The 14,661-nt window shown below is 28.1% G+C and overlaps 1 protein-coding gene across 5 annotated transcripts in view; it reads left to right on the top strand.

Annotated features, from left to right (window-relative positions):
• Positions 1–14,661, top strand: part of LOC132934161 (potassium voltage-gated channel protein Shal) — a 78,742-nt gene that overhangs the window by 37,333 nt on the left and 26,748 nt on the right. For all 5 annotated transcript variants that reach the window (XR_009662986.1, XR_009662987.1, XM_061000435.1 and 2 more), the window contains exon 2: positions 11,050–11,212. Coding sequence is in view for 3 of the 5 variants with exons in the window: in XM_061000435.1 (XP_060856418.1) it covers positions 11,050–11,212 (163 nt within the window). In the remaining 2 variants the exon portion in view is untranslated. The remainder of the gene's footprint in view (positions 1–11,049; positions 11,213–14,661) is intronic.

The raw sequence follows: 14,661 nt of genomic DNA, 5'->3' as shown, positions 1-14,661 counted from the left end.
GTAATACGCGTTACACGTATATCATAATATACATATAGGTATGTATAATATTATTAATATACCGAGGTTACGTACAGGGTGAGTTGTGGTGCACATACCTCGCGCGGTACGTATACAGAGTAGTGTACGCGCGTTCACCTATATGATATACTACACCTCTGCCTATGCAGATTACTATACAATATGCCTCATCGAGGTAGAGGACACCTCCGGATAACGGACGTTTTTTTCGGGAACAGACTACAGATTTTTTCTGAACCCTCTCGAATAGAGACCGAAAGCGTCCGGTGTTTAGAGGTTTCGCCGTAATCGCAGCCGACTCGGGGAAAACGTCATAATGGTACGTCTCACCCTGTACACCCTGGTGATGTAGGACGGATATATACGTAATTTAGTATTTTTCGTGAGTATATGGTTGCGTGTACAGATATTAATATTATAAATATCTACTGCACATATATATCATATAGTAATAAACTCTCGCGCCGGGTTCCTCCTCTCCCGCACGAGTCCGTCCGCAACTACCGCGTCCATTACACCCAAACACACAAAAAAACTCCACCACCGCTTGTGCCCCGACCGATGATTAGTGACGGTACCCGGGCCATCGTATACAGCGACGCTAAAAACTAAAACAATACCGCAACGGACGTGCCGCAGGTTCGGCGTCCTTTGTAGGGCGAAAAAAATATAATGCACGCGCGAGAGAGAGAGAGAGAAAGGACGTTTAGACGAAAAAAAAACGGTTGTCGTTTGTCGATTGTGTGCCTCGTCGACCCGGCCGCGGCGCGTGCGCACCTTGCACACGCGAAATAAACCACGCGGTGAAAGTTTATGACGAACTGCGTGTGGTAGTTCGTCAATTCCGCGCAAAAGTTCATAACTGCCGCCTCCGATGCCGCCAAGACACGTACACGTGACGTGTAAAGACGAACAAACTGCAAACATATTATTTATTATTATTCGCGAGAACACGCGTGTATACGCTTTATGAAACGTTGTTGATGATAATTTATTTATCATGCCGCCACACCATCCACGAAATAAAGTCTGTATCTGTCTCTCTGCACGCGTGTTTACGATGCAGTGGTTCCCAAACGTGTTTTGCTCGTAGCACATTATTATGAGTTACTAAAAGTTGTGGCCTATTTCTATACACACTTCTCTATGGTTTTTAATAGCAAGAACGTTTAGGTCCGACTGTCCGCGAAAAACAAATTCCCCTGCAGGCCAAACGATTGAATACTATTATGGTAGGTATTAAAAGATTTATCACTATTCCCACTAAAATATTGAAATACTAATTTGTATTATTATTATTATTAGGCATGTTTCTTCTACAGTTATTTCTGGGGACTTAAATTAAAAAAAGTTTGAATTTCACGACACACAAATTTTCTATTACACACTTATTGAGAAACATTGATACAATGTATAGTGTGGCGATGGTGTGGTATGTCAATGTGTGAGCAATGTGCATACAATGTCTCACTTTTTCTCTTTTCCCCGTTTCAATCCAGTTCGTTTCTAAACGTAATCTAGGTAGGTACTTATTACGTATGCTGTATTTGGTCAACAGGAAATCGTTGTAATATTTTAACACTGTTAACTTCCATTAGGTAGAATATACTACAACATATACGCTGTATACTCTCAATATATTTTGTTGAAAAACCACAAGTACCATTAGTACCAGCAATACACTCAGGCATAGGTTTGTTTCGCGAATAACAAAAAAAAAACTCGCTCCAACACGGGAGACGTATACCATAGGTCTTTTTGAACAAACAGTTGGTAAAGTCCAAACGAGTGGATTGACTTTGTAATTGTAGCAACTGGAAAAAATAAAACCAATCAGCTATAGTTTCTTGACTCTTGAACAATACTCGTCTGTCCATTTATTAATTGATTCATTTTTATTTCGCACTAGAACAAAATTGAATTGAAACTTCATGTTTGATTATTTGCACCTCTCCCTAACCTATTAACTATTTCATATTTTCATTAGATATTCACTATGGGAACAATTACTGATTACTGCATAAACGATATATCTAGGTATTTAAATATTATAAAAATACGTCACTGAGTCCGCTATTACCTATATCGCCATATCGGTTTGGGGGCAGTACATAGGTAAACAGTAAAAACCTGGTTGCGGTCACACAGCGAGATCGGTAGAACTATATCGCGAGGTCGTCTCCCGGCCCTATAGGGGTGACGCACAACTCGATGGAGTTTCGCCGTGAGCGATGTGGGTGGCGAACCGAGCGGCTAATGTGCGCTGTGGTATTATACTATGTGAAATAAAGAGCCGCCGCCGGTCGTGTAACTAATATATTCACGGTCCAACGGTTTCGAACCGAGCCTGCTGGCTGCTACAGCGATTGGCGTGGTTAACCCACACACACCCACCCACACACGCTCAAACGGCACGCTCGTAACATAATACGGCCCCCGCTCGGGTTATCTTAAGTGAATATATACAACGCACACACACATACTCCGCAGCCGACGTTTTCACCCTCTTTCCGTCGCGTGATATACTCTTGCAGTCTTGCAAGTCGCAGGCCGTGTGCGTGAGTACATATATCGAGTTTTATATAATATGTATACACATAAACCCCAATTGTTTCTCGTGTTGAAATTCCAACCCGGTTATACATGATATGCAATTACACACACACACATGTCTACACCTCAGCTTATATGCGTATTCGGTTTATTAAACATCCGCGCCATTATACCTCGTTAACTTTAAATTGGAAAATCACCCAGAGAACACGCGCGCCCGGCCGAATCATTATGCATATAATATTATGTGAACGTTTTACGCATTCGATATATCATTATTTTACCTAGGTACCTCGCTGATGTACATTATACCGCTGCGGCAGCATGTTCCACGTAGATATACCTATATATTGTAATCGTTCCACCACGAGGCCCACTTGCAAATAGTTTAGAGCCACATACCACAATATACGAGCTGGTATATATAAATTAGTATGTACACATAGTGTATACTGTGTATATATAGAATATATATAGGTCAACATGTTCGTCGTATAATATACGCGGTGCAAACGCTATACACCGCGCGTGTATTGAAACTATGTTGGACGTTGTATGGGCAGTAGATACAGTGGACCTACACCCTAAAATCAAAACATGAATTCTCTCCGAAGTTTTCTTAAATTAAGAAATCATTTTGAGAAATGTTTGAAATTATTGAGAATTTTTTTTTTAAGTCTAATACGTTTTTAAACAGTCTAAACGTATAAACAACGACTACAGTATATTTTTTTACTTGATTTTTAGAATAATACGCCATATTTTAACATTTATATCCTTTACACAATAAATATAGTCCCGAAAATGTTAACCCTTGGCCACTTTCATTTTTGGTCGAGTTTTTCAAATCTAAACTTAATTATTGTTAAACTAATTCTGTTAAACAAATTTTAGTTTGAACATTTTATACAACTTTTTGATTTTTATAATTACATATTTAAATATCGTACAATAGATCAGCCGAATCACGCTTAAAAAAAACACTTTATATGTAGGTACATTGTTAAGCGAACTAATCATGTTTTATCATCAATTATTACCATAACCACATCAGACGTATTTTAATATTATATTCTTATTAAAACATTTATCTTGTAATTTACTCAAACTATGTTATACTTACAACCAAAAAATGTGGTATAATAATTCCTTTTATAATAATTTCTAAAATTTGATTACACTATTTTGACGATTTAAATTTATTTCGAAGACGGACAAATTAAAAAATCCCTAACTATATTTACATTGTTTGATAATATTTCCTGCAGATAATAATGTATTGTAAGAAAATTATATATATTCATAGATTTATGACTAGCGTTCAAAGATTAAAGTCGCTGATTAAATTATAGTTGTATGCTATTATATACTTTTTTTGGCTATGAACCACTAATCATTTGACAACCATTTATATAAATCATCAGCTTTTGCTGTAATGTTTCGGTTACCGGTTATGCTATATAATACATTATAATAATACATTATTATTGTATATTATGTTTACATGGCATGTTAATTGTTATAGTAATGTTTTTATATTCATTTATTACGACATTTTCAATTAATATTAAATATAGTAAATAATATAATATAAGTGATGATAGTAGTATTCATGTTTTCAATAAAATTGAATATAATATAAGTACTATTTCATTATTTTATATTATGTTTGTTTTGATATTCTTTTATTACGACATTTTCAAATAATTTTATATAGTGAATATAATACAATAAAAGTTATGATAGGTAGTTGTATTCATGCACTCAATAAAATTGAATATTATAAATATATAAATGAAGATGTTCAACGACAAAAAAACATAAAATACTAATTATTATCAAACCATTTCATTCTCGTATTTAGTAAGAACCCGAACTATTTGATTACGTTCATTAATAATGGATATGTAGGTGTACAATTTTAATTATTTTATCATTCAACCAAATAGGTATAATGCATAGTTTTTATTTATTTATTTTTTTTTTTAATCTGTATAGTTTATGAGTACCTATTATGGTAGGTAATTGAAAACATAAATGATGTTTTATTCAAACTACCAACCTACAATTCTTTCGTTATTATTATTATTATTATTATTATTATTTATTAATTGATAATTGAAAACTTGAATTTGTTGTATAATGCTTAAAATGTATGAAAAAAAATACACAAGAGAATGACATAATGAATAATATTTGTATAGTTTTTATATAAGCTAAGTAATACATAGTTTAACACTTTTTTTTTATTAAAATAGAAAATTTAAAATCTGTAGTATGCGTACAATAAGCAAATATTATAAAATGGAGAATAATTTATACAATGACATAGTAAGAAGAGGGAGGCAGTCCAGTGCCACAACACTCAGTTTAACACATAAATAATAAGTATCACATTATATTTATTCATAGGTATTATTAATTATAATTTAAAATCACTAAACATATATAATAGCAGTTTAAGCCAACTAAAAATATGTATACATTATACATATATATTATATACTATATAATATACGTTTTCGTTCTTAGTTAACTTTACCTACCTATCAAAAATTAAGATTATTTTTATAAAAACAAAAATTTATCTTTTAATTTGTATATGACATTAAATCATTATAATATTGTTATATTTCGTATAATACCTATACATATTTATATAAGTTATAATTCATCAATGATTAAAATTGTATTATTTAAAGCCATAATCTCTTTACTTTGCAAGATAATAATAGCAACAACTTTTTTTTTTAATAAATCAGAAAAATTAAATTCTTATTTAGATGTTTTTGTTGTTGTATTCATTGAAACGTCAATCAAGTATATGGGATGGAAAGGGAGAAGTGAATAACAAACTTTGCTCTCCATTCTACATATTTTTTTTTTTGTCGTAAGCGAACTGTCGTTTCCAATAGCGCGTTTCATAAGCTTTTAATTAAAATTAAAAAATAAATAAGTTTTTTCATCATAATTATTTATCTATTTAGTAGTGAATTAAACGGATTACAATTTTCCACACATCTTTAAAAAAAATTTTAAGAGTGAAGACATATAGTTGGTCGACACATAATGGTCGACACCCTTTATTTTATTCGTGTCTAATATAGATAATCGGTATATCCCTGTAATGAAACACGCCCAAATTGTGACCTTCCATATTTATGATACCTACGTGTACCTACATTTAATTTATTTGTATATACAATTATATTTGGTGTTATTATAACCCCATGCATAAGACTATTCTGAACACTTCCGATCAAATTTAATTTATGTATGATTTGACAAAATTTAATTTTAGAATCTATATTTATTGAATTTAAATTTGTTTCCTAATAAAAATAGGAATACAATAAATCTATATACTGATATTAATTTTAATAATTTTACTAAAATTGTAGTAGGTGAGTTTATACAGCTTAAAGGATAAATGATAATAAGTTATTTATTTTCCTTGTACTCATGGAAAACTTGAGTTTTAAAATAATTAACGATAATTAATTAAGTTGTTAATTATTATTTTTCCTTCATTGAATATATTTCAGATAAATTGACAGAACTGTATACTAACTAATTAGATTATTTGAAGTTTGGTACGTCAGTAACTCACTAACTTCTAACATACCATAATTAGTTTGTTCATACTATACTAATTGACTATTAAACTAGATACATTTTTTATTGACTGTATACCTACTTGGTCTCAGTGAACTAGTTATTAAAAAGTACTCGGGTAGATAGGTTATAGCCCATAGGTACTACATTAATATTAGATTGCTCAGAAAATAATTGCTTAATTTAACTAAATATTATTTATTCCTAAAAACCAGTTCAAGATCCTCAACTACAATAATACGTATTCCAAAAAGATTTTGACAGTATGGATTTTTGATTTTTTAATTTTAACTTCTTCAAAAATTGAAATAATACAATTTTTTTTTCTTCTACTTTTTAAATATAACTATTTAAGGATTTAAAATCAAAAATGTAGAAAAGTTGATCACAAGTAGACTTGACTAATTCAAATCTTTCTGTAGAATTCTTATGTCTTTACTAGATCAATCGGTACCGTCATTGGAAATAGAACACGTCGAAATTCCTATGTTGCGCGTGTTAGACTGAAATGACAGAAAACCACCATTAGATTTACTGTAATTCCGCTGTTTTTCGTTTTTCTCAGTACAGTTATTTCCGTATTTACTAATCAATCAAAATATTTTTTGATATTTCTTATTGGCGCAAAAAGTGTTTTCTTATAAAACTAGTAAAAAAATCACTGTAAGTCACTTCTCTATATGCTCTAAATCTAAGAACAGATAAAAACGTACCTACGTCAATGTTTTCTTCGCACGTAATCAAGTACCCAATTTATTTAAGCACGTGGATATATTTTATCAATTAATAAACCTATAAATTCAATTTAAAAAGGATTTTAATCGTGTTCAAACAATATACTATTTTTAATTATAATTCGAATAATTACTAAGTTTTCAACATTTTTTAAAATTAAAATATTTTTATAAAAAATGCATCTACCAATGAATGTTTTATATATTTAAAACAGCAGATTGCCTATCTGATAAATGATAATATTATTTATTATTTAATAATACATATTTATTTTGTAATTCATTTTTTAATTATTTTCAACATTTTAATCAGGTTCCAATAATAATTTTAATAAATTATCAATTTCAAACTTTAAATATTGTTTTCACAGAGAAAAAATTCATTGCAAAACCAATTTTTTTATTAAAACTAATTTCTAAAAAATAAATATCGAGCCTTACCGAGAAATTTAATTTTTAAAATTACAAATTTTTTTGTATTGATTAATTTTCTTTAAACAGTAGGTACTTATGTAAATATCAATATATACCTATAGGTGCTAACTTTTCTAGCCTGGTGGATTGAATATTATTTCATTATTATAGGTAGACTGTAGGCAGAATTATAATATAGCCTGTAACTATGACTGTATTTAGGGGTGGCAACAGGAGGCTGTCCTGGGTGGCTGGTTTTGAGGAGGCAGCTAATATTATTTTTAATTGTCATTACTGTGATCCACTTATCACTTAATTTGGTTATTCTCTACTTTAAATATTATGTTTTTTATCAGTTAGCCGTATTAAATATCGAAAAAGTTCTAATCTCCACCATCAATTATGGTAATATAATTAAAGAATTTTCTGAGGCACAACCAGGAAGAAAATTACATTTTTCAAATTGTAATTTTCTTAAAATATAATTGTTATTATAAAAGTTGTTATTAAAACTAACACATTTTTATTTTTTATAATTGGGCTTTTTTGGCCGCTGGGTGGCTAATTCCTAATTTGAGCCTGTAACTATAATTCCATATTTACTGAAATATAAACGTTCCATAAATTTGAGCCTGTAAATCAGACAACAAGCAACCTCTATATTATATTATTATAGTTATATTTTTATAATGGAAAGATAAAGTCATTGTATTAAGGTAACAGTAATATATTTATTTTATGACTGTGTACAACAGTTTTCTGAATAGAATAAGTGATCACAGAGATTCATAAAATAGCTCTTATGGCCGTTTTTCTGTTATAAATTAATGGTACTCTAAAATATTAATAATATATTAATTAAAATACAATTTTATCCAAATGTTTTTATAAAATACATTAACAATTACCTTAATATTTCGAAATTATGAATTTTTTTTTTACGTTTTGGTAGACTTTATAGAGTTTAGACGAGCATTCTCAATTTCAGTACAAATTAAATCGTATTTGTGTTATATTACTTATTCAAACCACGTATATGCCTTATAGAAATATAGACGATTATAGTCGTATAGGTAGGAACTTATAAATTATTATCATCTATTATCACTACACTATTTGTAAGGATACTGGATAGGTTAGGTTAGGTTAGGCTATTATTTAACTTATTTCAATTAGTGTTCAATATTTTATTTGTTTAATGCAACAATTGAGTACCTAGGTAATCATAACTTTTATTATACCAAACGATTGTAGGTACCAAAGTTAGTGAAATATGACAATTGTTCAATAGTATCAACGCAAAGGCCAGTGTTGTTTTTAAAACAAATATATACATTATACATATTATATAATATACTGATACTGCTGAATTAATTGTGTACCTACTTTGTATATATTATTTATCACTAAATTATTATAATTATATATCCGTCTATCATAATAAAACAAAAATGATTAACTCCAACGTATTAATATAAAATAAACAGTTCACATTTAATTTATATGACATCGTTGATTCGTTGATGTTCAAAATGTTGTTTAATTAATGTTTACATGGTTTTAACTGTTAGTATCTGTTACGCAGTCGTAATCATACAATGTTGTCTATCCATTAGCTGGTATCTGGTACTGAATTATTAATGTATCAGTGACAGATTTTAACCGAACAAGGTAAACAGTTCGCTAAAGAGTAAACGAGAGTGGGTATGTATTTGAAATGTATACCACAACCAACACATCATATAATATACGTGTATAAATCTTGCTAATCTATACTAAGCTGAGAAATAATTGATACTCCAATTAACTTTACTGTTAATTGCACACTTGTAATGATATAATAAGTGATACAATACTCCAAAAAATGACTACGTCATTGGAAATTATTTACAAATCAAATGGTGTACCAAAAAGAGTATTTTGTGAAATAATTATGAGAATAAATATTAAATAAAAGACACATGACTTTAGGAAAGAATGTGACACAAAATGCATTTACTTATAAATTATAATGAAGATAATAAAAAGATGAATGACGTATATCTATAACAAAAAAAAAAAAAATGTTTATTTTATATTATATTATGATTTAATAAAAACTAAGTAATAATTCAATACATTCTTTAATTTAGAATGTCGTTTCTAGGTTTTATAAATAGGTATTCAATTCCTTACCATGGAATGGGGTTACTTTGATCTCGTGGGACTACTTTGATACACTTATATTTTAATTCACATGAGTACCATGATTAATTAATTTTTTTTTCATAAAAACACATTAAGAAGTATAGGTATCAAAGTTGCCCACGACGTTGTGTAACTTTGATAGCATATTCAAAAAATTGATATTTCTGAAGATAATATCAGAAATTTAAAATTTAAGACGTTAAAAAAATTAGCATAACTAGCTGCAACTAAGATTTAATTTTGAGAGTTTTATCGTTAATACCACAGAAGTAATCCATAAAAATAAAAATAAAATGGTCATAAAAAAAAAAATTATCAAAGTAACCCCATTTTAGTGATTTTACGGTAGTATATTAACGTAATTTTCACCTGAGATATAATACAAAATAATTTCGCAATATAAAAGAATCCTTTTAATGAATAAATATATAAATGTGTACAAGCTACTATAGATAATGTACAGTATACGGTGCACAAAGTTCTGAGAAGATCGAATTTTATAAACTTTATTTAAAAAGAATAAACTATTATCAAATCGATAATCTAATAAAACTTTGAAACACATTCACACAAAAGACTCACTTCTACAGATTCTTTTAAAGACTCGAAATAATCCATCAACTTTCTTTCTTACTTTATTTGTTAAATAAATTTGATCGTCTTTAAATCAATAGTTAATTAAAATAAAGGGTACTGAAGAATTTTAAACATTCAAATCATTTACAAAAACCGTTCATATATATGATCTGTAATATTGAAATCATTTTAAAAATATATATAAATCCCTACTTATTTAATTCAACGTTATATAAAATATATACAAACTGTATCTAACATAATAGATGGACTACGAACATAATATTGTACATTAAGATTTAATACAAATAGGTTTATTGAAAAATAAAAACCTATTATTTTATAAAAACTTTTCATGTTTTTTCATTAATATATATTCTACTATTAGTTATGTGATTAAAATTAATTTGACGATAAAATTATTTATTTTTTTAGTTGAAAAATATATAAAAAATATTTAAGATACTTAGTTTTAAACTTAAAAATACATAATTATAAAATGTTTTAAACGTTGAACAATATATTAAATTTTACTAATAACTTATTTTTTCATGAACTTGTATCAGAATATTTTATCCTATAATACTATTAGGTACATAATTATATTATTGCTATGCTTATAATGTAATTAGGGTGTTGAAATTATAATTAATTTTAAGTGTGACTACTTCATAATGTATCACTATTAGCACCAAGTCCATTATTTCAATATACTTAATTATTAAGTAATTTTTAATTATGACTATGACATACTACCTATACTATTAAGTCTATTGAGTTTATATTTTTCAAAGGAAATTAGATATATTTACACAGTTATTATTTATATTTACAGGTTTTGTAGTTGAAATATTAAATAATTTATGAGGAAATATAATTATTAAAAATGCATTTAAATTAAACAATTTATAAATTCTAAATACTAAAAATTTTACATTTATTTGAACAGGTATGGTGACATGGTACCAGAAACAATAGCTGGAAAAATTGTCGGTGGAGTGTGTTCACTAAGCGGAGTGCTTGTTATCGCACTACCTGTACCAGTAATTGTGTCTAATTTCAGTCGCATTTACCATCAAAATCAGCGAGCAGATAAAAGAAAAGCTCAAAGAGTAAGTTCTGTTTTTCTTTTATAAATTAAATTCTAAATAAATATTAAATATAATCATTATTATTCATTGACTGTTATAAGTTATAATTTTATGAATAATTCATGATGAAATACAAAATTGTATTAATAAACCTTTTTAAAAGTTTATGGAATATTTATTTAGGGGTGCATCCAAATGAAATAAAACTTTTAAGTGGATGTTACCTAAAATTTTTGTTTTGAGCAGAGCTTGCAAACGTTATATTTGACAAAAAAACGATTGAAATTTGTAGACATAATTAGGTATAACGGAAAGCAACAATTAAAAATAATTCAATACCGCAAAACAAAACATAGGTAACGGTTAACAAAATATTATATTATGTATCATTAAAAAAACATAATTTATAGAATTTCATTGAACGAAAAATAACGCAAAATGAAATTATTTAAAATCAATTTATTTAAAAGTTATAATGGTTTCGTAGAAATATTTATTTTGTACATACAGACATTAGAATTTATTATATTATATTCCGTGTCCGGGCAATTGCCTGGCCGCATTAGTTATTATTTAAACATGTAATAGGTATTAACACTATTCTAAATAACGATTAACTCAAAACTTGGATAACGTTTTAATTCTAAATAACGATAAACGAAAATATTGCGTAACGTTATTTCAATTGTAAATAACATAAAACGGAATTTTTTTCAAATGCAAGCTCTGGTTTAAAGTTTTAATGGCTTATAAGTTACATATAATTTTAAATTCTTTAAAATTGAAATGGTTTTCTTAAACATAAAAATATAACTATGCAGTTAATGATACAAAGTAAAACTGATGTATTTGTATGTAATCAGCTCAAATTATTATAAGTGGTTCACAGGTATTAATGTATTAATGTATTATATAGTGGTATAGGTTCTTTCAATATTTACTAAAATCTAATCAGGGACGTATTTAGAGGGAATAAGGGCAGGGGCGTGCCCAGAAATGTGTAATGGGGGGGAGGGGGGATATTATATGTAATAATACAATTAAATTAATTGTCGTGGTAATACCAAAAAACCCAAATAAAGGGCTTTATGTTTCAAGTCATATAAAATCGTTTCTAGCTTATAATTGTGTACATTTGTGAATTGTTCTATAATTTTAATTAATTTAAATTATAACATGCTAATAGGTAACAAGTTGCTTAATTAAAATAAAACCATTAAACAGAAAAAAAGTATTGCATTTAAAAAAAAAAAACGAGTAAGTTGAAGTCACTCTGCTGTACAGTAGGTTAAAAGTTGATGACTGTAATGCACGGTAGTAAATTTGAATTCAATGATATAATAATATAATATCATTGTATACTAAAAACGATTCTGAGCGGAGATGGTTTGTTAGTCTAGGATATTTTAAATGATATTTATATTGTTATTAGTAATACGGTGGTCGGTTAAGTTGAATTAATATTACCTATTTGTTTATTATCATAAAAAAAATTGAAAATTGAAAATGTCCGTAAACTGCATTTCAAAATGAGCCAAAATATTTTGAAAATTTTACCAAGTAAATTGATAAAATAAACATGGTGTACATTTTAAGTGTCTACAGTTATTCATTTAAATTACAACAACATAAGAAAATCGATACATGAGAAATCGAGTGATTATCCATGTTGTAAAAATTTGAAATTCAAACGCTCATAATAATGTAATTAGTTTTTCCAATAAATATATATTTTTTTTTTGATAAAGGTTGACAAACTTATGAGTTATCTTGTATTAAATGTTCAAATGTTAGATTTTAAGAAAAAAATTATGAATTTCTAACTCAAAATAATTTACACATTTTTGTGATTATTGCGTATTTTGTCAAAATTTGAAGTAAATATTTATAGAAAAAAATTAAGACTGTATTCTTAATATTTTTCAACTGCCATTATAACAATATATTAGGAGCTTTGTATTCCATTTTTAACCTTTTTGATCCAACGAATAAAATTAATAATTAATAAAATGTAATGACTCTAAAACATCTATAATAACTAATAAGTTGTTTTTTGTAAGTCGGCAAAAAAAAAACAATTGTGATGGGGGGAGGTATTACCCCCCGTGCACGCCATAGGGGGTTACCATATACCTTTAAGTAACGGTTTAGGGACGGCGACATCAAAATGCACTGTTTACTATCTACAACAACTATCGTCCGTCGTAATTCGTCAATATTGGCACATGAACGACTATAATATCGCAATTATATGTAAAAATTAATATTTATATCTACTTATTTGTATCGATCACCCAATACATACATGTCCAGATATTGTTAAAGGATATAGTCTGAAAATCATCTATTAACATTTTAAATACAAGAAAATAATATTTTTTAGATAGTTACTCAGCTAGTTACAAAATATATTGATTTTAAAAGATGTGTTTTTTTTCTTTTTGGGTCTCCTTGTATTTTGGAGCAGTCATCAAAATGCTTGAATTTTCAACTTCAATATATTTTCTAGTGAGAAAGTGAATCTAGTTAGTACTTATACTTTAGGGGGTCAAAAGTGAAAAATGTACAGTACTTTTTTAATAATTGGCAAAAACAAAACAATAAAACGAGTAATGGGTAAGGGTAACGGTCTGTCGTACATTAGGTATCTAGAGAGTCACTCTAATGGATGTGTCAAATTTATATTCAATGATATAAAATCATTGTAGATATACGAAAAACGATTCTGAGTGAAGACGGTCTAAATATCAACCTAAATATAATATTCCTAAGATCGTAGTACCCACGAATTATTTTTAATTTACAACAAAATAACTAAAATCGTTATTCTTGGCTTTGAATTTTAATGTGTAATTTCGTCCAAATTTGAACAAATAAGTATACAAAAAACTGTGTTGTTATGTTTTATTTTATTACAAAATGAATTACTTACGTAGAACCTTGTTTTGAATTTTCAATCCTTAAGAATGGAAATTTAACATTTTATAAATTTCTAACTACACAATAGTTTGTAATGTTTAATTTAATATATTTTGCAAAATTTGAACTTTAAATGCTTACACTGGCACCAAAAACCAAAATCAATTTTGTCAAAACCAGATTTTGCGTAAGAATTCCCATTTTTCCTTAGTTTTTATTTATTTTTCCAGGCGCTTTTGGAAACTACTGGCAATTTTAAATATTGACCTCCCGAATACACCAACTAGATTCACTTTCCCATCGGAAAAGATACTGAAGTTAAAAATCAAATCATTATTTGGAATACTTATCGTGTAAACGCACAAAAAAAATAAAAAATTTGTGTAAAATCAATACATTCTCATCGCTTTGCTCAAAATCTAAAATAAGAAATAGTTTTTGATAAAATTGATTTTCTTATTTTATGATAGCCAAAAATAATAACACTATACATAGGTACTTGACATTTTCACCAAATGGTTAGATTGGCATATTCTATGTGCAGTGTTGGG

The sequence above is a fragment of the Metopolophium dirhodum genome, chromosome 1 (assembly GCF_019925205.1).
Source record: "Metopolophium dirhodum isolate CAU chromosome 1, ASM1992520v1, whole genome shotgun sequence".
Lineage (NCBI taxonomy): Eukaryota > Metazoa > Arthropoda > Insecta > Hemiptera > Aphididae > Metopolophium > Metopolophium dirhodum.
This window is presented reverse-complemented; position numbering and strand designations above follow the sequence as displayed.